The following is a 25,881-nucleotide window of genomic DNA, read 5'->3' on the forward strand; positions in this document are numbered from 1 at the left end:
TTTCCACTTTTATGAGTACAGTACATACAACGAATACTTCGGTAGTTAACAATGGTGCAAAACAGTGGCGGAATGGTGGCGGTCAGTTGGGGCCGGTATCGTAAACACAGCATGTGGGGGTACAGGTGTCATGATAATTTACCAATAAATATTCAGGATTTTATTTCTTTAGTTTTCCACATGAGTACAGTACATACAAGAAATTATTCGGTAGTTAACACAATGGACTTGTGCATTTTGTAGTACCGGTACTGCAAGGCATTGCATGCACGTCCATTATGACCATGGTGTGTATTTGCGAGGCAATTTTTCAGGTGGAATCTCTTGGTGTGCCCCCTGATGTGAGTGGTGAGTACCTGAATTGTATTTACTGCTGTGATAATGATCGCCTTTGTATAGATTTGAATATCAGAACTACGGGAAAAATCTGTAACCGGGAAGGTGAATTCCCCAAGCCGCACGGTTAACTGGGATTGTACTGTATTACTGCATACCATTTGATAATGTAGTGAAATTATAACACAGTACAGTACTGCAAAGGTAGTCAAAACAGTTTAAAAACTGTTTATGCTATCCGGACTAATGTCTGATATATCAGAAAAAGTCCGGGTTAGGAGGGGGAAGTCTGAATGTCGCTTTTATCAGAATTTTGCATTTTTCGGAATGGTTTGGTCCCCAAGTAGTCCATTATAGTGAGGTCTTACTGTAAGTATGCAAAATAAAAGTCTGTCAAGGTGTGCTGATGATCTGAAGGGGAAATATCTGCTAACACTGGTGCATTTTAGCTCTGAAACCTAATTTTTAAATTAAGTTATTTTAAGTACAATTTTTTTTTGCGGATTTCAGATAATTAAGTGTGTATGAGCCACTGTGGCAAAAAAATTAAAATATTTTCTTGTGAAAAGTGCTGATTTGGTATTTAGTCGCACCGAGTTGGGTGAGCTAAGTGAGTAGGAATGGATCTCATTGACTTTGGCCGTAAGAAAATATATTTTTCTTTATTACTTATGAATTTTATTGTGTCCAAGCCTTCCTGAAATTTTACTGTTATGCAATAAACTACAGTATTTATTGTGGCATTTGAGAAAGAGGTGTGGCAATTGGGATATTGCCATGAGTTAGGAACTGGTGGGGTGAAGCAGGTCGGTGACCAAGATGCATTTCATGCATGAAAATATTTTCTTGTGTGTGTTACAAATGGCCTTTATTGAGTCAAAATCTTGCTAAAATTATACTATGTTGTGCAGCAGATTGCTTATAGTTTTATATGAGAGAATAATACCTGGACTTTTGTGAGAATCCTGGACTTGTATGGGTGTTTGTCCAGCATTTGATAATATTGTCAGGCCTCAGCCCGTGTCCGGGAAATCTGAAATCCGGGAAATAGGAGTCCGCCAAATCGAGGGTCGAGTGTATGTGTACATACATCTTGGTCCCAATTAACGCACCTATATGGTGGATGTGCGAGCGTGCGTTATTTGATATCGCACTAGTCGATACACATAACTTATGGGGAAAAATTCATTTGTTGGATGAGTGACTCCAACTTTAGGGGTTAAACTTTTAAACACTGATAATTACCCTAGTCCTAAATAATAGTATACGTACATACATACACACAAGTGTACACATACCCTCAATGAGCCGGGCTAAACCAGTTTGCAACCTCTCTCTCTCTCATAAAAAATATGAAGTAATAGGCACCCAAATCACACTGAAATAATTCGAGAGTGGCTGAAAGCGTTATTTGGAAATATATTGTGAATTATTGTGATAAAATACAAGTGATTTAATGATATTTTTGCCATAATCAGAGAAGTCATATGCTAAGCGCATTAGCTAGCAATCATTTTTGCGGTTGTAAACTGTGCGGCTGTGCTGTGAAATGGCTCATGACATTATACTGTATCAATAAGTTTTATAAAAGTAAGTGGTAATAAAAGTCATTCATGAAGCTTTATAAAGCTTGTAATGATTTTCCTCACATCGTGACTGTTTCGCTAAAGTCTAGCATAAAGACTGTGGCATATCGTAATAAAATCGTACAAGACTGGCCAGAAATGTTTTATTTGTATTATTATTGTAATTATTGTGATGAAGTAATGTGCCAGTAACCCTATGGAAAAAATCTTAGGGTTTGGTGGGAAATTTCCGCCTCACTGGGCTATTTCCTGCGTCGGACATTGAAAACACACCTTGTATTCTCTCAGATTGTTCACTCGAATTGTACCTATGGACATGCAGTTTGTTGCAAACGATAGCAGAAAGAATAAAGTTTGTCTGACAAAAATTTTAGCTCCTAAGATTAAAAATAAGTGGGTTAAAACACAGTTGAAAACATGCCATTTTTCTTCCTATTTCTCCACACTGAGCACATTCGGTAGTTTGTCATCATGGCCGCCACAGCCAAAGGGTTAAGGCATCTCCAGCAGCCAAGATTTGGAGAGCTCTCCTGGTGTTTCTGATGTTGCTGGCATTAGTGTAACCTCCTCTTGTCTCACCTCCTGTAATGGATCCTCGATAGATGCTGTAATAATCACAGTCTCTGCTGTGGTGGCTTCCCCAGCATTATTAATTTCAGACGTTGTGGATATTAAGAGACTATCTATCTATATACCTAGGCTGCTTCCCCCAAGGAAAGGGAGGTAGCTGAGACAGGACGACACACTCCCCATTTACTCATCCATTCAAACACATTCATTCGCATCTTAGCCCCAAAGGGGAGAACGAACAGATCCTCACCGCACCACGCCGCACAAGGGACAACTGCGCATTGCAATCAGTGACATCCACAGCAGAGCCCGACAACAGAGCTGGTTTACCCCTGCCACATCATAACAGACCCATCCCCTTACCCCCACCTGACCTGACTAGCTGATCAGACCAAATGTGGGAGAATATCCCCTCAGGGCTGCGTCATCACTTATTCATTCACAATTTCTCTCCATTTATTTCTGTCATGCACAGCCACTCTTCCTTGTTCAACAGACATCCCTCTCGCATCCAGCGCTCTCTTCACACTGTCCATCCATCCTATTCGTGGTCTTCCTCTCAGCCTTACACCTCTCACATCAGATCTTGTTATCTTTTTCACCAATTGCTCATTATCCATTCTCTCCATATGCCCAAACCATCGCAACACCCTCTGCTCAACTCTACCAGCCATCTTCCGAACAACTCCAGTTCTCCTTCGCACTTCATCATTTCGCACTCGATCCATATGAGTCACTCCACACATACTCCTCAGACACCTCATCTCCATTACATTCAAACTTTTCCTCTCTGCTACACCCATATTAACCCTTTAACCGCGGGTGTCATTCCAGAATGACATTGACAAAACTGGACCAAACCGCGGGTATCATTCTGGAATGATCGTGAATATTTTGAACACCGCGCGTTTTTCCTGCGCGCAAAGTGTCTCACGCAAGAGTAGCTGTCGAATTCTTTCACGCCAGCCATCCCACACCTCCCTCCTCCAACCCCGAGGGGGCCCCCCCCACCCCTGCCCTGACCCGCATCAGTCAGTATCTGTCCAGCTCTGTGCGTGAGAATGGCGCTCCGTCCCGACTCATCGTTGCTCGCTTCCTCCTTGAAAGTGATTAGTGCTAGTGTGCCTTCTACCTCTACACCGGTGAAGGAACTGCCGACAGCGAGGCAGAAGGGGTTGAGCACTCCTGAAATTAGAACTGAGCTGGACAAAACTGTAAGTACTACTCTTGATTGTGGCAGTGAAAGTGACACACTCACAGCAAGCAGTGACGATTTGGCAGTGATTGGTGGTGAACCCTTTTCCATTGATAGTGACAGTGATGAAAGTGATCGTGTTGTTTCCCCCCCACCACCCCCAACTTACTCTGGGAAAGGGAAGGCACCTATGGGCAAAACTGGTATTGCACGTGGGAAGGGAGTGAAACGCAGACTTACGTCTCCCACACCAGGCTCTAGTAAGCATTTCCCATCAATTTCCCGTTCCCCTAGCCTATTGCCCTCACATCATCATCATCATCTGCCGTGCCCTCTCCTCAGTCTACATCATCTGAGGAATACGAATTCCCAGAGCCTGCAAAGCGAGGGAAGACAGGCCGTGCAGGCCGTGCAGGCAGGGCAGGCCGGCCTAGAACAAAGGGGATGCATGGCAGTTGGAGGGCAAAGCTGGGCGATAAGCGAGGTGATAAGCGAGGTGATAAGCGGGGAAGAAAGGGTCAAGTTTCACCACGCACCAGGTCAGAAACCCCCCCGCCTGCCCCCCACTCAGCTCCCTCACCCTCGCCACCCCCCCACTCACCCCCCTCCCGCTCGCCTCCTGCCTCACCTCCTGCCTCACCCATTGCCTCCACCTCAGCTCCTTCTCACGGGGAAACGAGTGCAATGCGACCTACTACTTCCACTGAACCACGCACAGGGAAGGTTGATGCATTTGTTTGGTCTGACGGTGCAGATTTTCAGCCACACAATCCGCCGTTTGATATGACAAATGCTGGAATACAGCCTGCCTTTCCATGCAACGCAGGAGATGACTTTGTGGACTACTTCCTGGCCTTCATGGATGATGAAATCGTGCAGCATGTCAGCGATGAGACCAATAGGTATGCAGCTCAGTGTGCAGCAGAAGGGCTGGGACCTATTGGCTCACCAAAGCAAGTGTCGTGGTTGCCTGTCGGAATCAGAGAGCTGTATGTGTTTTTTGCACTAATGTTTCTGATGCCCCATATAAAGAGACATGAGTTGGAGGAGTACTGGCTCGTGGATGACATTACTACTATCCCAATATTCGGGAAGTATATGTCACGGGATCGGTTCCGACAGCTGCTAGGATACCTGCACTGCTGACAATGCAAACCCGTCCCAAACTGACCCTTTGTGGAAAGTGAGGGATTTTCTCAACAGGATTAGGGATCGATTTATGCGATTTTTCCGGCCTATGCAGAAAGTCGTCATAGACGAATCCCTGGTATTGTTCAGAGGACGTCTCAAATTCATGCAGTACATCCCCAGCAAACGCCACCGCTTTGGGATAAAGTTCTTTGTGCTGTGTGACTGTGAGACGGGGTATATCCTGGATTTTGTCATCTACTCTGCTAGTACAATGGACGTGAACAGGAAAGGCCCCCTTGGCTTCTCTGGCTCCGTTGTAAAAGTGCTGATGGAGAGGTATTTTGGTGGTAATCATGTGCTGTACACAGACAATTACTACACAGCACCGAAACTCTCCAAATACCTGGCTGAACACGGCATTGGCACTGTTGGCACTGTACGGAGCTATAGGAAAGAGTGGCCAAGTTTCCCCGAAGCATCATCATCATCCAAGGGAGATGTGCACCTGAAGAAGTCAGACAAGCTTCTGGCGATCATGTGGCATGACAAGAAGGTCGTGAATATGATCAGCACCGTCCACAAGGGGGAATTGCAGAGAACTGGGAAGGTCAGCTACAGGACGGGAGAGCCAATCATGAAGCCTGATGCCGTCATTGATTACAATGTCAATATGAGACTTGTTGATAAGTCTGATATGATGATTGGCGAAATTGACTGTCTCAGGAGAAACACCCGATGGTACAGGAAGGCTTGCCTGCACATGCTCGATATGTGCATGCTCAGTGCCTTCATTCTCTACAAGACACAAGTCGGGGGCATAAGGCAACCATCACTGAGACAGTTTTCCAAGACTGTCATGCAGCAGCTGCTTGCACGATTTGGTCAGGTGACGGCATTGATCCCGAGGCGACACTCTGACACACAACCTGACGGTCTTGAGTGCCGCAATTACATGAGCCGGCACCAGCTTGTGAAATTGCCTCTTACAGCAGGCGGCAGGTTGTCACAGGGCCGCTGCAGAGTATGTCATAACACCACACGGAGGCCTAGGACGAGAAAAATGAGCACACACCAGTGCCTGGAATGCCAAGTCGCTCTCTGTGTGACTCCGTGCTTTGCCGAGTACCACTCTCTGAGTAAATACTGAAAGTGACAGTGATATATATTGATGCGACAGTGACGTGCTTTACCAATAATTGTATAATGGATAATGTAGTAATAAGGGATATTTTGCCTAGAAAAAGATGTAAATATTGGCCAGTATAATAAGTGATATTGTAATAAGAGAATCTGCGGCACTTGTGTAATTCTGCGGCACTTGTGTAATTCTGTGATGCGACAGTGATGCAATATAGTAATAAGTGCAGTGTAAATATAATGTATATTGCCCAGATTATATGTAAAATAATATTAGAAGTTAGAAATAATGAAAAGATCGCCTGAAACGTCAGTGAGCGGGTGACGCCGCAGTGAAGTGAGGCGCAGCCACAGTGAAGAGCGGGCGCAGCCGCAGTGAAGTGCCTTTTACCTACCTCAGTGAACACAGAGTGGGTGTTTATCATATGTACAGTGTTCATATATGTTTATATTACTATTATGAGAGAGTGGTTGGCATTTGGTACTGGTGTGTGGGGTGTAAAATAGTTATTTCACACCCCTCACTTCTAACGGCTCTGCCCGTCCTGTGAAAGTCAACAAAGTCATGAAACCTACATCAATGGAAAGCTGAAGGTTAGTACTTTCTAATGGTACCTTATTTTTTTCTCTAGCTTTATTCTGTGCAGAGTTATTAAGGTTTAAAGGTTTGTTTACATTTGGCTGAAACCCCCGCGGGAGAGGACAGTCAGACCAAAACAATACCCGCGGTTAAAGGGTTAAGAGACAGTTCTCACTATTTGGGAATTGTGCTATTTGATCATGCGCCATTTGGAACTTAGGTGTGTGTGTGTATGGAAAAGTTGAGTGTACAGTGCAGGAAAAACAAAGTAGCACTGCAGTTTGATATTTAGAGAATGTACTGTATATGCTGCTACCAGTATATATTTTCTTGAAAATCATATTGAAGAATCACTTAAAAGTAGAGTATAGTAAATAACCACATACTGGTATGTATTATTAGTCTTCCTGCTACCAGATTTTTACATTCATTTCATGATAGAGCCTTTGTTGTTGTTGTTGTTGTGTTATCCCAGTCTGTCTGAGTGACCAGATCCATCAACCGTAGGCAAGCAGCTGCCCCTGCGAGACCACCCCATGCAATGAACCAATGGTACTATGTGACTAACAGCTCCTTGCCACAGCAAGGCGTGGTGGTTTGTGTGGAAATTTGATTCCTGGATGGATACTGCATTTGCATCTCTCTACACAGTTAACAGGGGCACCACAGTAGGCTTCACAGCACCCCATTACTTGGCTATATAGTTACCAAGCATTTATGTAAATCAGGAAACTGATTGACTTGTCGCTCATTGTAAAGCCACTTGAAGTGGAAAGAAGAGTACAATCAGTCGTTGAGTAATGCGGATGATAGGGACTGGACAAGGACCACACTACTCAGACATGCATTACTCAAACAATATGTTTGCATGTATAATGGTACAATGTGTTCTGGCGATTTCCCGAAACTTTCACTTTTACCCCGTCTTACTACCCTGCCCCACATAAATTACCTTACAGCTACTCACTGTCAGGTAAAATATTGAAAGAAATATCTGTCTATCTATCTGTCTATTGCCAGACGCCTCAATCCCGTTTGGGGTGGCCACAAACAAATCGCCTCCATGTCGCCCTGTCCCCTGCCATTTCACTGCCCTGCTCCCAACTCACACCCCCTCTCTCTCATATACCTCTCCACCCCATCCCTCCATCTCATCCTTGGCCTCCCCTTCCCTCTTCCCCCCTCCACCTCACTCACATACACTCTCTTCGTCAGTCTTTCATCCTCCATCCTCTCCACATGGCCAAACCACCTCAGTGTATTCCTCCTTACGCTTCCTATCACATCCACATCCACACCACAACGCTCCTTTATATCCTCATTTGTCAGCCTGTCTCTCAATGTGACTCCACAGGCTCCTCTTAAATAACTCATTTCCTCTGCTCTCACTCTTGACTTGTGTCCTTCCAGCAACGTCCAAGCTTTACTTCCATACGTTAGAGTTGGTATCACAATACTGTCATGTAGTAACTTTTTCACTTCCATGCTCACTTCCCTGCTTCTTATCACTGCTTTCAAGGAACCAGCAACCTTTCTTCCCTGCTGTACCCTTTCAAGCACTTCACCTTCTAAACCTCCATCCTTACTCATCACACTACCCAAGTACTTAAACGTACTCACATCTTCCAATTCCTCACCATCTAACCTCGCTGCACATTCACTGATTTCACCTCTCTCAAAGACCATCACTTTACTCTTCCCTACATTCACCTTTAGATTCCGTTTCTTACACACTCTCCCAAACTCATCCACCAAGCCTTCCAGCTCTCCTTCGTCTTCACTCAACAACACAGTATCATCTGCAAACAACAGTACAGGGAGTTTCCAAACACTACCCTCTCTCGCCAGGGCCACTCCAGCTTCCTCTACCTTACCTTGTACCTCTTTTATTACCCCATCCACATACAGATTGAACAACCATGGAGACATGACACATCCCTGTTTCACCCAACCTTCAAAGAGAAAAATCCACTTAGTTCACCATCCACATGCACTGCAGCCTTAGCACCATCATACATACTCCTCACAGCATTCAATAACTTCCCATCTACTCCATATATTCTTAATACTTTCCACAATCCTTGTCTATCCACCCTGTCATATGCTTTCTCCAAATCCATGAAAGCTGCATACAACTTCTTTCCCTTCTCTAGAAACTTTTCCACTAAAGATCTCAGAATGAATATCTGATCTACACAACCTCTTCCCTTCCTAAAGCCTCCCTGTTCTTCTCCAACTAATTCCTCTGTTCTTTCTCTAACTCTGTCAATAAGTATCCTACCATACACTTTTCCTATTACACTAAGAAGACAAATGCCCCTATGATTACCACACACTTCTTTTTCCCCTTTTCCTTTGTACAAGAGAATAATTATACCTGACTTCCAATCCTCCGGGACTTTACCTTCCTCCCAGGCCAATCTGCACATTTTCCACATCCATTCTACTACTATCTCTCCCCCATATTCCAGCATTTCACCACACACTTCATCAATTCCTGGGGCTTTCCCCAATTTAACTTTCTTCATTGCTTCCACAACTTCTATCCTACTGATTTCTTCCTGTCTTCTCACCTCCCTCCTTATCCCAGCCATTCCCCAGCCACTTATACTCGCATTACTTCCATCTTCTGTGTTCAACAATTCCTTAAAGTGTTCTCTCCATCTGCTCACTTTTTCTCCCTTCTCCACTAGTAATCTACCATTTTTATCATTCACTCCCCTGCTAGCTTCACTTCCACCCTGTCATACTTTTTTCACCTCTTTCCGGAACATTTTCTTACAGTCCCTCCACTTTACACTCAAATTCCTTCCAAATTCCTCATCCGCTCTCTTCTTACTCTCTCTTACTAATCTTTTCACCTCTCTTTCTTTCTGCATATAACTCTCTCTTCCGCCTTTCAACTTCTTCCACGCCCCTGTTTCTCATCCATTCATTGTATGCTTTCTTCTTTTGTGCCACAACCTGTCTCACCACTTCATTCCACCACGCTGTTCCTTGCATCCCCCTCCATCTTCTCTTCATCCCAAACACCGCATCACATGCTGCATTATCATAATTAAGAACATGAATGGTATTAAAATGGCATTAACAAAATAAAAAATTAGGCTGGGTACCCATGTGTTGTTGATGCATACTTCTGTTGTACTCTACCGCTGTCCCCCATCCCCAGTGCTGTTGTCATTATTGAGATGTTGGTGCTTTTGCACTTCCTTCTTAAACATCTAAGTCGAATTCTTCGATGTCCAGGGCTGAAACAACGGAGTTGACCTTGTCATTGGAGGTGGATGTACCCGGATGTAAGCTGGCCAATCATTGTGAGTCTGGCAGGTGATGTCATTGCACTCGACTTTCAGATTGCGTCGCCAGGCCAGCTGACACTTCCTGCATAAGCTTAAGATTTTCCCGGTGATGATCATGACCTGTCACTTTATGCTGACCCCGTTAGAACAAAAATGCGTTACTCAACCGCACTTAAAGATTGGTTGTACTGATCAGTGATTGAGAAACAGGATGAGAGGACATACACAGAAAAAGAAGGACAGACAAGAAGGAAGAAGTATTGAGCACAACCTCAGCTGATTGGATGATGGGTGCCCTCACCAACCACCAGCCTTTGTAGTGAAGGAGTCAGTAACAGATTCCAAGAACCCACTCATTGTGATAACTTATTTTTTTATAACTACTGTACAAGACATTTTTATGGCACAGCACAGTAAGCTCCTATAATAAGTTGCACTTTTTGAAGGTCATTTTTACTCTTGATTCCATTTATCAGAAAATTGCCTAGTCATGGTCCATTGCTACCAATCAATCTGATTGACAAATCTTGTACTTTTTAGTATGGTATCATTTGTATAGTAAAAGTTGTGATAACTGGAACACATCCCTGACTTATAATGAGGATTGCCAGTATTCAGCTTTGGAAAGGCCCCTCATAGTGAAGATTTGAACAATGAGTCTAAAATAATAATCTTTGACTCATCAGGTGGTTGGGGTGTGGCCAGACCCTCCGCTGGTGCAGGACCATCATGTGCCAGAGCTGATCTCAGAGCGGGTGTACAATCGCGGGGATCACTGGGACCTCACCACACATCAGGTCCTCCCATATATTGATGGCTTTACACATGTGGCTAAGATTGCTGCTGCTGCTGATGTGGAAAACAACCTAGTTAAGGTGTGTAGAGCTTTATAATTATCAGTTTGTTTTTACATGACAACTAGGCCATTCTCACAATTTGAATATTGTACTGAGTCAAAGTTGCATGAAGTTTGATATGCTGTATGCATGAGGAAGGAATGAGTCCTTGATTATTAGTCAGATGGCTTCTCCCATCTGACAGCACTTGCCTTTAAGCAGGCTTAAAGTGATTAAGGATCATAAATTGGGTAAGAAAAATAAAGTAAGGTGATTGATTGAACTGTATGAATAACTTAGTAAAGGTATGCAGAAACTTGTTAATGGGTGACTGAATTGTATGAATAAATTTTTTATGGTGTACAGAGGTTTTATTAGTTGATGATTGAACTGTGCACATAACTTAGTTGAGGTGTGTAGAGGCATTATTAGTGGGTGATTAAACTGTACAGATGTCAGTCCCTGTGGAATGTTAATTTTGTACTTGACCCCTTTAATTGATAACATCTTTCCTATTTGTGATACTTGGTCAGCTTTTGACTGCTGCTTTTTTCACAACTAAGATATCTATCAGTAGAAGTGATTTAGATAGAGCCTCCTTAAATGGAAAATTTTCAGTTGAATTCCAAATGCAGTGTTCTCTGAATAAAGTTCTTTCATTATTCCATTCAGTGGATATAAACACAGTTGTAAGTTACATTAGAGACATGATTAAAACATTTTGCTTTTTGGATCCTGTAAATGTACGTATAATGTATCTAAAATCCATGCAGAAGAAGTCATTTATAAAATATTAAATAGATGCTTCTCTGAGAATAACTTCCCACTCTCAGAGAAATGTACCTTGTTACAGCCTCTTCTCAAGAAACCCAGACTTGACGTAGAGAACATGTCAAATTATTGCCCAGTATCCAACTTGTCATTTTTATCAAAGGTCATAGAATGGGCTTTGTTGATCAACAGCTCCCACAACTAGAGGAATATACTCATTCCCCTCATCCAGTCTGCCTATTGAAAACACCATTCAACTGAAACTACCTTGACAAAGACACACAACAATCTAGTGAAGAATACCCATACTTACTAGGATATCCTTTCTGTTGGTTATATTCAATCTTCTGGCAGCTTTTAACACATTAGATCATGACTTGCTGCTAGTGGAGAATATCCATACTTACTAGGACATCCTCTCTGTTGGTTATACTCAAACTTTTGGCAGCTTTTGACACAGTAGAGCATGAATTACTGCTGGGAGGTCATCACTTATATGGTGTAAGAATGCCCCTAAGTATCTTAGGTCATACTTATCAGGGAGATCCCAGTGTGTGATGGTGAATCAGACAGTCTCTGACTCCACTGCCTTGCTGTATGGAATTCTTCAGGGATCAGTACACTATTAGGTTCAGTTCATTTTATCACATATACCAGCAGTTTGTCATGTCTGCTTAATGCACACAGTGTTGCCTATCACTATGCCGATGACACTGAGCCTTATGTGAAGATAACAAATACTGCGGACACTAAGATAAAACTTGAACACCTGATGGCTGATTTAAAGTTCTGGGTGGTTAAGAGAATTTTTAAGCTAAATTATGATAAAACTGAGGTCACCATCATCCAAGGAAGTAGAAGTCATGATGGATCCTTGATACTGGTGAATCACAGCTTCATCCAGCAAATATTGTTCAAAACTTGTGAGATTACTGTGACTGAAAATTAGATTTCAAGGAGCACGTTACCCCCTAAATGGCCGCCAACGTTGAACATTGCTTTACCGTAACTTGGCTGGTGATGTTGAAGCAGCATGATCTGTAAAAACTGTGAACAATTTTGGGATGGGAATGAAGGTCTGGGAGATGTTGAGACAGACCATCTCTACCCTCCAAACCTCTCTGGCAGTCAGTACATCTCATGAATCAGTCATGAACAGGTGTTCATCTTTTGCTCCCTTCAAGTGTTAGCATAAGTAAGGATAAGAAAGCAAGTAAGTCAAGAAAAGAAAGAGTGTTTCCCTGACAGTGGCTGATTAACAGTGTTTCTTTTGACCTGGGAAGGGAGGGAAGAGAGATAAGCATCTCTCACACACAATTGCTCTGCTCACTCTACAGCCCAAAACCCACAACCCTATAAGTGAAAAAGGCAAGTTGTTTTTTCCTTTACTCATTTTGTTTCTGTCATTATTTCTTTTATTGTATTGTTTTCCTCTTTTTTTTTTTTTTTTTCTGGATAAATATTTATATTTCTTGTTTGTTGTACTTACAACAATAACTTAAAACCTCACCATCCCTTACCTCTCCTTCCCCAGCTCACCGTACTAATCTCAGGCCTTATCATTTTTTGACCATAAGGGTTGTCCCTAAACACACACAGCTGCACCCATTATTTCACTTTCCCCACACACTATACCTCCCAGAGTAAAAACACGACTCCATACAGGAATAAACATTATAAACATAAAACAAAAGGAAAACATTCATAATTATGATACTTTTATTTACAGGATGCTTCAGAAAGATGTTAACACAAAAAACTAACACCCATTGGAACAGAACTGATAATATGTGAGATGCTAACAGATATGCGTTCATAGCTTTAAAGAGTTAGACAGTGTCCACTCATATGCCATCATTATCAGCTCATTTGTGGACCAGTTCAGTCAGTGGGAAAGAAAAGGTTAAAAATATTTTCCATGTAAGTGTTCACATCATATTGAAACACTTAGTGTAAGTACAGTAATCCCTCCAAGATCCAACGTAATAGAGCCAAAGGCATGTCCAGGACTTGGTTTTGTCCGAGACTTGGGAAAATTGCCCCTGGACAGGTACTTATAGACCCAAACCCAACCTAACTTTGAAAGCCACCTTAATAACTCCCTACCGGACATGGACAGCACCAATTTAGGACCCTATGGACACAAATAAGGGCCAGAAACCATGAAATAAATGAAAAGGAACCAAAGAATGAGAAATTAGAAGTGAGTATGAGAAGTATTTAGCAGTGTACAGGAGTAGACTGTAGCACAAGTTGAGCAGGGAAGTACTCCCAAGGTGGATGGAAAGCTGATGACAGGGAGAGCTGGAGCTCCCGTTTCATCAGCCCATGGGACTAGTTCCTGACCATCCCCCTTTGCTGAATTTTTTCAGTGTTTCAATAACATAGACAGTAGGCCAGCATGCTCTGCAGTACAAGTTACTCTAACTGTCAACACCAAACTACATGCATAGTACACAATACACTTCCTTTTCAAAATTAAAAAAGAAAAATGGCATTATACAATCAGGCCTTGGAGGCTTCAGGGGGGGGGGAGGAACCATAAATGCCCTCACCATCTAACCCTCTCCCGGTGACGACTCAACGAGATGCCTGGAACCACTGTCTGACTCACTTCTTCTTCATTTCTCCAACATTCGTGGCCTGTTCTCAAACTTCCGCTCTGTTGAGCACCACCTTTCCTCCTCTAAACCTCACCTTCTCTTCCTTACCGAGACTCAGCTGTCTGAGGCAACTGATAGCAAACTCTTTTCTGTATCCTCCTACTTTCTCTATACTCTTTTCAAAGCCAAAGGTAGTTGTTGTACATATGTACGCAACGACATATCTTGCTCTCGTGTTCCTGAACTTGATTCTTCTGAATTCTCTACCCTCTGGCTTCAGCTTTCCTGTCATTCTCTGACTAAATACATCTGCACTGTTTACTTATCCCCTAATTCTACCGACTATCAAAATTTCTTCGACTATCTTCTACAATGGAACACATTCTATCCATTTCTCCTTTCTCTGAAATCTCCATTCAAGGAGATTTCACTGTTCATCACCATTGGCTTTCCTCTCCTTTCATTGATCCACCTAGTGAACAAGCCTACATCTTTTCTATCCTTAATGGCCTCGAGCAGCTTGTACAGCACCCTACCTGTATCCCTGACCGTCTTGGAGAGAGCTCCAACATACTTGACCACATCCTTACAACTAATCCTTCTTCTTACGCTGTTAATCTTTCTTCTCCGTTGGGCTCCTCCGATCGCAACCTTATTACCTTAACTTGTGCTATCGCTCCAGTACTGTGGCACTTTGGAGCAGTGGATTGGGAGGCCCTCAGGCAGTACTTCTTTGATTTTCCTTGGAATGATTATTGCTTCCATGGCCGGGAGCCATCTGAGTGTGCCTTGCACATTACGAAAGTTATTCTCGCAGGCATGGAAGCATACATTTGTTTCTCACATACTTTGACTAATGCAAAAAAGCCTTGGTTTAATCATGCATGTTCTAATGCTGTCCACAACAAGGAGAGGGCCTATAAAAGATACCAGGGCCATTCCACCCCTGAATCACATCGTTTTTGTGTTTCTGCCTGGAATCGCGCTAAGTCTGTTCTTCGCTCTGCTAAAAATAATTTCATCCATACTAAATGCTCTCAGCTCTCCAACACGAATTCTTCCCACTCCTTCTGGCACCTTACCAGAAACCTTTCTAGCAACATTGCCTCATCATCCTTCCCTCCTCTTTTCTACTCTGATGGCTCTGTAGCTATTTCTTCTACTGATAAACCAGATCTCTTTGCTCAGAGTTTCGCCTCCAAATCCACCTTTGACGATTCCGATGCTGTTCTTCCATCACTTCCCCTCACTGACTTCCTCATGGCTGACATTAAAATGTCTTCGGCTGATGTATTTTCTGCCATCGCTGGTCTCAATACTAACAAGGCATATGGGCCTGATGGAGTCCCTCCTGTTGTTCTCAAGAACTGTGGTTCTGTGACTACACCCTGCCTAGGTAAACTCTTTTGCCTCTGTCTGTCAACTAGTACCTTTCCATCTTGCTGGAAGTTTGCTCTCATTCATCCAGTTTCAAAGAAGGGTGACCATTCCCAACCCTCTAACCATCGTCCAATTGCTTTAACATCCTCTTTCTCAAAAGTTTTTGAGTCTATTCGTAACAGAAAAATTTTAAAGCATCTTTCCTATTACAACCTTCTTTCTGATCGTCAGTATGGGTTCCGTCAGGGACGCTCCACTGGTGATCTTCTCACCTACCTTTCAGACTCCTGGTCATCCTCCTTTTGGGACTGGCAAAAGCTTTGCAACTGCACTTGACATCTCAAAGGCTTTCGATCGAGTCTGGCATAAATCTTTAATTTCCAAACTGCCATCATACAGTTTTATCTTTCTATCTGTGCCTTCATCTCTAGCTTCCTTTCCGGTTGTTCTGTAGCTGCTGTTGTAGATGGCCATCATTCTTCTCCTAGATCTGTGAACAGTGGTGTTCTTCAGGGTTGTGTTCTATCACCAACTCTCTTCCTTTTATTCATCAGTGACCTTCTAAGCTGAACATCTAACCCTATCCACTCTTATGCTGATGATTCCACCCTTCACCTTTCCATTCGTTTCCTGCAGCATCCATCTCAGCAGTTATTTCAACAAACAAGGGATGAGGCTATGGCACACCTAATGTCTGACTTGGGTCGTATCTCTGACTGGGGTAAAAATAATCTTGTTTTTAATGCATGTAAGACTCAGTTTTAACACCTATCAGCCCGACAAAATCTTCCACAGGAGTACCCGCTAATGTTTAATAATATCCAGCTTAATCCTGCATCATCTTTGAACATGCTTGGGGTTTCATTCACTTGGGACTTAACTTGGAAAGATCATATTATATATCTTGTAAATTCTGCTTCCAAGAAATTAGGTGTGCTAAGCCGACTCCGTACCTTCCTTACCCCTGCACAGCTGTTGACCTTATACACGGGTTTTATTTGCCCCTGTGTAGAGTACAACTCGTGTGTGAGGAGACTCCCCACATACAGCTCTTCTGAACAAGGTGGAATCAAAAGCTTTTCGTCTCATTAACTCTCCTCCTCTTACAGGCTCCCTTCAACCTCTGTCTCTTCACCGCACTGTTGCCACTTCAATGGTCATTGTTCCTCTGAACTGTCTGCTTGCATCCCTCCACCTCTACAACAGGTGCGTAGCACCCATCTAGCAACAAACTCTCATCCCTTTCCTGTCCAGCTCTCTAATGCAAGAGTTAACCTGTACTCCCAGTCTTTCATTTATGCAACAGGTCAGCTCTGGAACTGTCTCCCTCTGTGTGTATTTCCTACTTCCCATGATCCCCAGTCTTTCAAACGCAGTGTGTCCAGGCATCTTGAAATGAATGGATCTTGAATTTGGCTGTCTTGTATTGTTTTTGTTTTTCTTGGAGAAAACAGTTTGTGGGCTCGTGGCCTTTGGTTCCTTCTTTCTTGCATTAAAAGAAAAAAAAAAAAACTTATGATACGTCCGTGGCCATCATGAAGATTAACCCACCGCCTCCATGGCTCTGACAGTGGTGAAGGTGCACTTGAAGCATGTGCAGTAATCCAGTGTTTTGCTGCACTTTATCCTTTGCACTGTAAATTATAATTGTTTAACACCGCACATTCTGTTCTTACTTGTGCCACACCAGTTGCAACACACCATTGTTACACTCTGCACTTAATCCTTTGCACTCTGAATTCTAATTTCTTAATACAGTACTGCACAACACTGTAAATTCCCATGTGGTTTGGTGGCGAGGTATTGCAGTTTATTCATTGTTTATTCACAAAAGCGAACACATGGGCAGCCATGGCAACGAGCATGCAGTCACGACAGTAGATAGGCAGGAACTGGGGAGGATGTAGGGGGGCTCTAGCGGACATTGGAGGAACTACGCTCCAAAACACAGCTGTTCGTCACTGCACAGCAAATTTAAAATAGGGATGTGGGGGTCTTCGAAATAAGTGAGAAGCTTCAAATGAATAATCTTTTTTATCTGTAGTAGAAGCACTTTAAAATTTCATCAAGCCTTCTGACTGAATGTTAACAAAAAAAGTATATTTCCACATTTTGAATAATCATGTTACACCATGTGCCACATTTCCTTTGGTAAAATCTCACAAAACTTTGATACCTCGTGAGAAGGGATATTGAAGAGCATTTTCATTTATACTTTTTTTTGGCCATTTTTGGTGTCCAAGGACCCGAGCCCAAAATGTCTGGGACTTGGGGATGTCCAGGACTTGGGTGTTGGGGTCTTAAAGGGATTACAGTACAGTACATATATTGTGTACTGAATTTATTCATTTTACATATTTCTTGTGTTGCGCAAGCATTCCAGCAATATATGAGATGTTCTCATGGTGACTATATGAATGTAAAACCTTTCCCTTCCCCTCGCTTCACGCTAATTCCCTCGTGCGAGGTGCTAATCTCAGGTCGTATTGAATTTTGGTCGTAACGGTTCAGTCTATACACATGCAGCAGCACCCTTATCTGGTAACAGACTAAAAATAGCATCTTTCCCCTCCCTTTAAACACACACTACATCACCCAGACCACAAAATCAACTCCATGCTCCCATAAACACAATAAACATAAAAGAATACTCCCCCAGTATCCCTGTTTGTCGTAAAAGGCGACTAAAAGGGTTGATGGAGGGTTAGTGCCCCTTCCCGGAAAACAAGTAACTAAAAAGACAAACAATGAGCCTCGGACAAGGACTGACCAAAAGATGACGACCAAGGACCTGACAGAGGACATGGTAATCGGAACCTGGAATGTAAGGGAAGTGAATGATGAGGTGAAAGAGAGAGAGATTGTCCAGATGCTTGAGGGTGCGAAAGTTGATGTATGCGGAATAACTGAAACGAAATGGAGAAGTGAGAGTGTGAGAGACTGGGAGTATGAATGTGGTATATGTGTAGGAGTACGTGAGAATGAGAGGGCAAAAGAAGGAGTATGTATAGTTGTGAGTAAAAGATGGAAGAAGAGCATAAGAGAGTATGGATCAGTTGGGTCAAGGATTGTGTGGGTAAGTTTGAAAATTGGAATACAAATGTGGGCGATTGTGTATGTGTATGCACCAACGCAAGATCGTGCAAGCAGAGTGAGAGAAGAGTTCTGGACAAATGTGGAAGTGTGCATGGAAAAGTTTGGAAGGAATGAGAGTGTGTTTTTGATTGGTGATATGAATGGTAAAGTAGGGAATGTGAAGGTGGATAGAGTAGTTGGTGACTGGGTTGTACCTGCTGAGATAGATGAGAATGGGAGTGCATTAGTGAACATTTGTGCTGGGAGGGGGTTGGTGATAGCCAATACCCTCTTCAGGCATAAAATGATCCACAGGTATACATGGCGAGTGATGGGAAGGGTGGGAGGTGAACTGAATGAAAGGAAGGCAATGATTGATTATGTGTGTGTGATTGAAAGGATGCAAAAATGTGTAATGGATGCAAGAGCTTATAGAGGTTGTGGGAGTGGACTTTCTGACTACTACTTGGTGGTGGCCAGAATCAAGGTCCAATTAGGATGGAGAAATAGAAGAAGGGAAGGATGGGAAGAAGGAGTATTTGTAAGGAGAGTGGAAAGGTTACAAGAGGATGAGAAAAAGGCAGAATATAAGAGAGAAGTGGAGGAACGATTGGGCAAATATGAATTGGAGCAGATGGGGGACGTGGAAGGTGTGTGCAGCATATTTACAGAAGAAATATGTGCAGCATGTGATGTGGTGTGTGGGATGAAGAGAAGACGGAGGGGTGTGCAAGGAACAGCGTGGTGGAATGAAGAGGTGAGACAGGCTGTGGCACAAAAGAAGAAAGCATATAATGAATGAATGAGAAATAGGGGCGGGGAAGAAGTTGAGAGGCGGAAGAGAGAGTTATATATAGAAAGAAAGAGAGAGGTGAAAAGATTAGTAAGAGAGAGTAAGAAGAGAGCGGATGAGGAATTTGGAAGGAACTTGAGTGTAAAGTGGAGGGACTGTAAGAAAATGTTCTGGAAAGAGGTGAAAAGAGTAAGACAGGGTGGAAGTGAAGTTAGCAGGGAAGTGAAAGATAAAAATGGTAGATTACTAGTGGAGAAGGGAGAAAAAGTGAGCAGATGGAGAGAACACTTTAAGGAATTGCTGAACATAGAGGATAGAAGTAATGCGGGTATAAGTGACTGGGGAATGGCTGGGATAAGGAGGGAGGTGAGAAGACAGGAAGAAATCGGTAGGATAGAAGTTGTGGAAGCAATGAAGAACGTTAAATTGGGGAAAGCCCCAGGAATTGATGAAGTGTGTGATGAAATGCTGAAATATGGGGGAGAGATAGTAGTAGAATGGATGCGGAAAATGTGCAGATTGGCCTGGGAGGAAGGTAGAGTCCCTGAGGATTGTAAGTCAGGTATAATTATTCCCATGTACAAAGGAAAAGGGGAAAAAGAAGTGTGTGGTAATCATAGGGGCATTTGTCTTCTTAGTATAATAGGAAAAGTGTATGGTAGGATACTTATTGACAGAGTTAGAGAAAGAACAGAGGAATTAGTTGGAGAGGAACAGGGAGGCTTTAGGAAGGGAAGAGGTTGTGTAGATCAGATATTCATTCTGAGATCTTTAGTGGAAAAGTTTCTAGAGAAGGGAAAGAAGTTGTATGCGGCTTTCATGGATTTGGAGAAAGCATATGACAGGGTGGGTAGACAAGGATTGTGGAAAGTGTTAAGAATATATGGAGTAGATGGGAAGTTGTTGAATGCTGTGAGGAGTATGTATGATGGTGCCAAGGCTGCAGTGCGTGTGGATGGTGAACTGAGTAAATTTTTCTTTTTGTAGGTTGGGTTGAAACAGGGATGTGTCATGTCTCCATGGTTGTTCAATCTGTACATGGATGGGGTAATAAAAGAGGTACAAGGTAGGGTAGTGGATGTTGGAGCAGCCCTGGTGAGAGAGGGTAGTGTTTGGAAACTCCCTGTACTGTTGTTTGCAGATGATACTGTGTTGTTGAGTGAAGACGAAGGAGAGCTACAAGGCTTGATGGATGAGTTTGAGAGAGTGTGTAAGAAACGGAATCTAAAGGTGAATGTAGGGAAGAGTAAAGTGCTGGTCTTTGAAAGAGGTGAAATCAGTGAATGTACAGCGAGGTTGGATGGTGAGGAATTGGAAAATGTGAGTACGTTTAAGTACTTGGGTAGTGTGATGAGTAAGGATGGAGGTTTGGAGAGTGAAGTGCTTGAAAGGGTGCAGCAGGGAAGAAAGGTTGCTGGTTCCTTGAAAGCAGTGATAAGAAGCAGGGAAGTGAGCATGGAAGTGAAAAAGTTACTACATGACAGTATTGTGTTACCAACTCTAACGTATGGAAGTGAAGTTTGGACGTTGCTGGAAGGACACAAGTGAAGAGTGAGAGCAGTGGAAATGAGCTATTTAAGAGGAGCCTGTGGAGTCACATGGAGAGACAGGCTGACAAATGAGGATATAAAGGAGCGTTGTGGTGTGGATGTGGATGTAATAGGAAGTGTAAGGAGGAATACACTGAGGTGGTTTGGCCATGTGGAGAGGATAGAGGGTGAAAGACTGACGAAGAGAGTGTATGTGAGTGAGGTGGAGGGGGAAAGAGGGAGGGGGAGGCCGAGGATGAGATGGAGGGATGGGGTGGAGAGGTATATGAGAGAGGGGGGTGTGAGTTGGGAGCAGGGCAGTGAAATGGCGGGGGACAGGGCGACTTGGAGGCGATTTGTTTGTGGCCACCCCAAACGGGATTGAGGCATCTGGCAATAGATAGATAGATAGATTATTTTTTTTTAACTTCCCATATTATGTACTGATTTTGTTCATAATACAGTACACATTTCTAGTTATTCCGAACCACTTTAGTAATTTTTTTTTTTTTTTTTTTTAAATACAGTAAGACCTCACTATAACAGACTAATTGGGACCCAAGCCATTCCGAAAAATGCGAAATTCTGATAAAAGTGACATCTGGACTTCTCCCTGCTAAACCGGACTTTTTCTGATATATCAGACATTAGTCTGGATGTTATGAACAGTTTTTAAACTGTTTTGACTACCACTGCAGTACTGTACTGTGTTATAACTTCACTACATTAATCAAATGGTATAATATACACAGTATAATAATACTGTAATGTACACTGATAAACATGTCTTTTATTTATCGTATTGTGGTGAACATAGCTGAAGTGGTCAGGCAGTCCGGACTGCTTCTGGCTTTATCAAACTTTTTCTGATATATAGGAATTTAGTCCAGTAGCTCCTCAAGTCCAATAAAAGTGAATTCTGGTCTATTGAAATCCTTTATATCGAGGTTTTACTGTTTGGATATTTTCTAGTGCGACATATTTCCTTAGTTTTCATCGGCGTGTCCACAGTCATTTTGCAAAATTTTCTGCAAAATTTTCTGTAATTCATTATGAATCACAAGATGTGTTTTGAAAGATAAAAATTACATTGCCAAGTGTGCCAGACGATTCTTTTCACTTTGATGAAGAAAAAAAAATCGATTTTCGAAACATGAAAAAATGGTCCCAGCGCCAGCCAGCGGGGCCTGCCAAAATCCGGAGGCACAGCCACAGAGGGGTTAAGCAGGCTGTTAGAAGCTGTAATTTGCACATCAGAAATCTCTGTTTTATGAGACAGTTCATGGATAGATGCTGCCTCTTGGCATTAGTTCACTCAGTTATCTTGTTTCGTGTTGATTATTGCAATGCTTTATTAATTGGCCTCCTATATTGTCAGTTAAAGAAGGTTTAGTTGGTCCTACATTAAACCGCAAGGCTTGCTTTTGGTTTTCCACCAAGAACCCCCACAACCTGATACCATATAGAGTTGCGCTGGTTGTCAATGAAAGCAAGAATGTAATTTAAACTTTATCATATGACTTTCAAGGTTCTGAGGTATGGTGAACCTAAGTATCTTACTGACCTATTGAAGCATTCACCTCCTTCTGGTGCAATACTTCAGAGGAGTTATAAAACATACTTTGAGCTTTGAAGAGCTGGGAACTGTCCAGCACTCATCTTTCTCTGATACATTCCAGTATTTATTTACCATTTTGTACATACAATAATCTCTTGCATTATGATTTTTAGAGTATTATTACCCTGAAATAAGGCATTTTTTGTGTGTGTGTTGTTTTTTATAATTTAGAATCAGATTTTAAAAATATGTCTATCTCTATTTATAGCCAGATTCCATAATTTCATTAGGAAGGCTGTTTGTCTTTGAGTTGGTTGTTTTACAGGGAGGGCCACTACCCTCTGCCAACCCACTTGTTGACACATAGAGAACATGTATGGGTTGGTTACATGGTTACCACCCAGTGTTGTATATGGTTTCCTGGCTCACAGGAAACCATTAGGCTTGTCACTCAGTGTAACGCTACCTGAGAAGGAAAGAAGAGTCATAAAAAGTGAGCGGAAAGATGGGAGAAATAGGAAGAGGGAGGGCAGACACACTTTTTTTTTTTTTTCATATAATTAAGAAGCCATGTGGAGAGGATGGAGGGTGAAAGATTGACGAAGAGAGTGTATGTGAGTGAGGTGGAGGGGGGAAGAGGGAGGGGGAGGCCGAGGATGAGATGGAGGGATGGGGTGGAGAGGTATATGAGAGAGGGGGGTGTGAGTTGGGAGCAGGGTAGTGAAATGGCGGGGGACAGGGCGACTTGGAGGCGATTTGTTTGTGGCCACCCCAAACAGGATTGAGGCGTCTGGCAATAGATAGATAGATAGATAGAAGCAGATTTTAAAAATCTATCATCTCTATTTATAGCCAGATGCCATAATTTTGTAAGGGATGGCTGTTTGTCTTTGAGTTAGTTGTTTCACAGGGAGGGCCACTACTTTCTGCCAACCCACTTGTTGACACGTAGAGAACATGTATGAATTGGCTTCATGGTTACCACCTAGTGCTGTAAATGGTTTCCTGGCTCACAGGAAACCATTAGGCTTGTCACTTAGTGTAACGCTACCTGAGAAGGAAAGAAGAGTCATAAAAAGTGAGTGGAAAGATGGGAGAAATAGGAAGAGAGAGGGCAGACACATACAAAAAAATGATAAACATGAAGGATGGAGTCAGCAGTACTGCATGAAGTGAGTGGATGATGGTTGCCACCACCTACCACCATTTTAAATAAATGACCAATATTTTTCATTATTATTTCCTCATGCTATGATATTAAGCTTATCTGGGTATTATCATAGCAGCAGACTGCAAGCCAAACTTGTTATCCAGTTTTTGTTGCAGGCAAAATTTTGCTTCCTTGTTATATTGGTTAATGGCTTGCAAAAATGCCCAACATGTCAGCTGTTTTTTTTTTTTTTTTTTCCCAGTGGGACCCCACCACTAGTTGGAAACCTTAGAAGTTTTTATGCTATTTTGGGAATTTGTGTATTAAAAGAAAAAAATGTCAATTTTTACTTAGCGTAAAACACACACACACACACACACACACACACACCGCTCGCTGGTGCAGTGGTAACGTTCCCACTTGCCAACTAGTGGACGGGAGTTCGCGCCTCGCTCAGGTTGCGAAAAGTTTCACTGACGAAGTGGGTGGTTACTGTCCCCCTTGAGCAAGGGGACGGGTGTGTGCGTGTGTGAAGGTCACAGCCTTGCCCTTAGATCGGACTATATGAGCTCTCAGCTCCCTTCCAGGAGGGTAAAACCTGACCATCACGACCATCAAGTGATCCTGACCGACCCGGTGAATTACACAATTCAGGCGCATAAAATAAGATGTCACTCTCAATTATTTGTTGGCACATTATTCAGTATACATCATTATCCATCACAGCATTAATAAAATTCCTAGGGAAGGCCAAAAATTGAAATCCACACCATTTGTCTCATCACCCAAACACAATTTCCTGGCAGCTTTACTATAGTCACGGCGCATGACTCTGAGGTTGTCATTATCGTACCCTGGCAACCTACCATTCAAAAGTGCGTCCGATTTCTTATCATATTATACACGACTCATATTATTATGCACGAATATATTATACAGGAGTATTATTTTACACGAACATATTATACACGAATCACATGCGTCTTATATTATACTTGAAATCAGACACACTTTTGAATGCTAGGCTGCCAGGGCACGATAATAACAACCTCAGAGTCACTCACCGCGACTTTAGTAACTTGGAATTCTGGCTCACGACAGATGGCTTCTTTTCATTATTGTTATCACACAAACAGAGTCAGACAGATGCAAGCAGAATATGTTTTAGGCTTAAATTATTTATATATTTATTTATTTTTATGTATCAGTGCTGATAGTGTATAAGTATATCCAAGCATGTGAGTTAAGGATCATTTGGGCATTATTATTACCGAAACGAACAAATGAATGCATATTACTGAGTTCATTTCATGTATTTTTCAGTACAGTACTGCAAAAAGAAACTTGTTATTTATACACAGGATCAGCAGTCGGTGATTCCCCTTACATCACCACCATCACTTTCTTTCTGCAGAAAATAATCACAGTGGGCTTATATTTACACAGAAATTTCACCCCATTTGCACCTTCACAACTGGATTGAGAGAGAGAGAGAGAGAGAGAGAGAGAGAGACAGAGACAGAGACAGAGAGAGAGCAAAATACTGTAATTCTTGTATCAGGTGCAGAAAGCTCATATTTACCTGCATGGACTTATGTGATTTTCATCTCAGCCATTGATATGTGGCAGGGTGGGATGGGGGACACAGCTTGTATTATTTTCCCATTTATTTAAATTCCTCTCTTTCTGTTGCATTCTTTTATAACCTTTGAATGTGCAGAGAGAGAGAGAGAGAGAGGGAGAGAGAGAGAGAGAGAAATTATAAAATTATCCCATATATTAGCTGGAGAGAGAGAGAGAGAGAGAGAGAGAGAGAGAGAGAGAGAGAGAGAGAAATTATAAAATTATCCCATATATTAGCTGGAGAGAGAGAGAGAGAGAAATTATAAAATTATCCCATATATTAGCTGGAGAGAGAGAGAGAGAGAGAGAGAGAGAGAGAGAGAGAGAGAGAGAGAAATTATAAAATTATCCCATATATTAGCTGGAGAGAGAGAGAGAGAGAGAGAGAGAGAAATTGTTGAACCATCCCATACATTAGCTGGAGTGAGAGAGCAAAACCACTGTAATTTTTCTATCAGGCACACAAGGCTCAGATTTGTCTGCATGGGCTTATGTAAACATCATCTTGGTCACTGAAAAGTGAGGGGGTGGGCTTGGGCCACTGTTTGTATTATTTTCCCCTTTCATTTAATTTTTTCTCTTACTGTTGCTTTCTTTTATAACCTTTAGATGTGACTTGAAAATAAATAAGTGAGAGGAATAAAAGTAACAGGAGGAAAAGAAAGAAAGTGGAAGAGGAAAAGTGGGAGAAATTTAGAAAGGAGGGGAGAAGAGGATGTCGTGATC

At 42.4% G+C, this 25,881-nt stretch overlaps 1 protein-coding gene across 1 annotated transcript in view; it reads left to right on the forward strand.

The window, feature by feature from the left end:
• The window catches only part of Nprl2 (Nitrogen permease regulator-like 2), a 103,110-nt gene that overhangs the window by 12,823 nt on the left and 64,406 nt on the right, over positions 1–25,881 (forward strand). Inside the window, exon 3 of the mRNA XM_080276466.1 lies at positions 10,524–10,712. Coding sequence (XP_080132592.1) covers positions 10,524–10,712 — 189 coding nt within the window. The remainder of the gene's footprint in view (positions 1–10,523; positions 10,713–25,881) is intronic.

Source organism: Coenobita brevimanus, chromosome 65 (assembly GCF_032717465.1).
Source record: "Coenobita brevimanus isolate Jiangsu-jjx chromosome 65, ASM3271746v2, whole genome shotgun sequence".
In the NCBI taxonomy this organism is placed as follows: domain Eukaryota; kingdom Metazoa; phylum Arthropoda; class Malacostraca; order Decapoda; family Coenobitidae; genus Coenobita; species Coenobita brevimanus.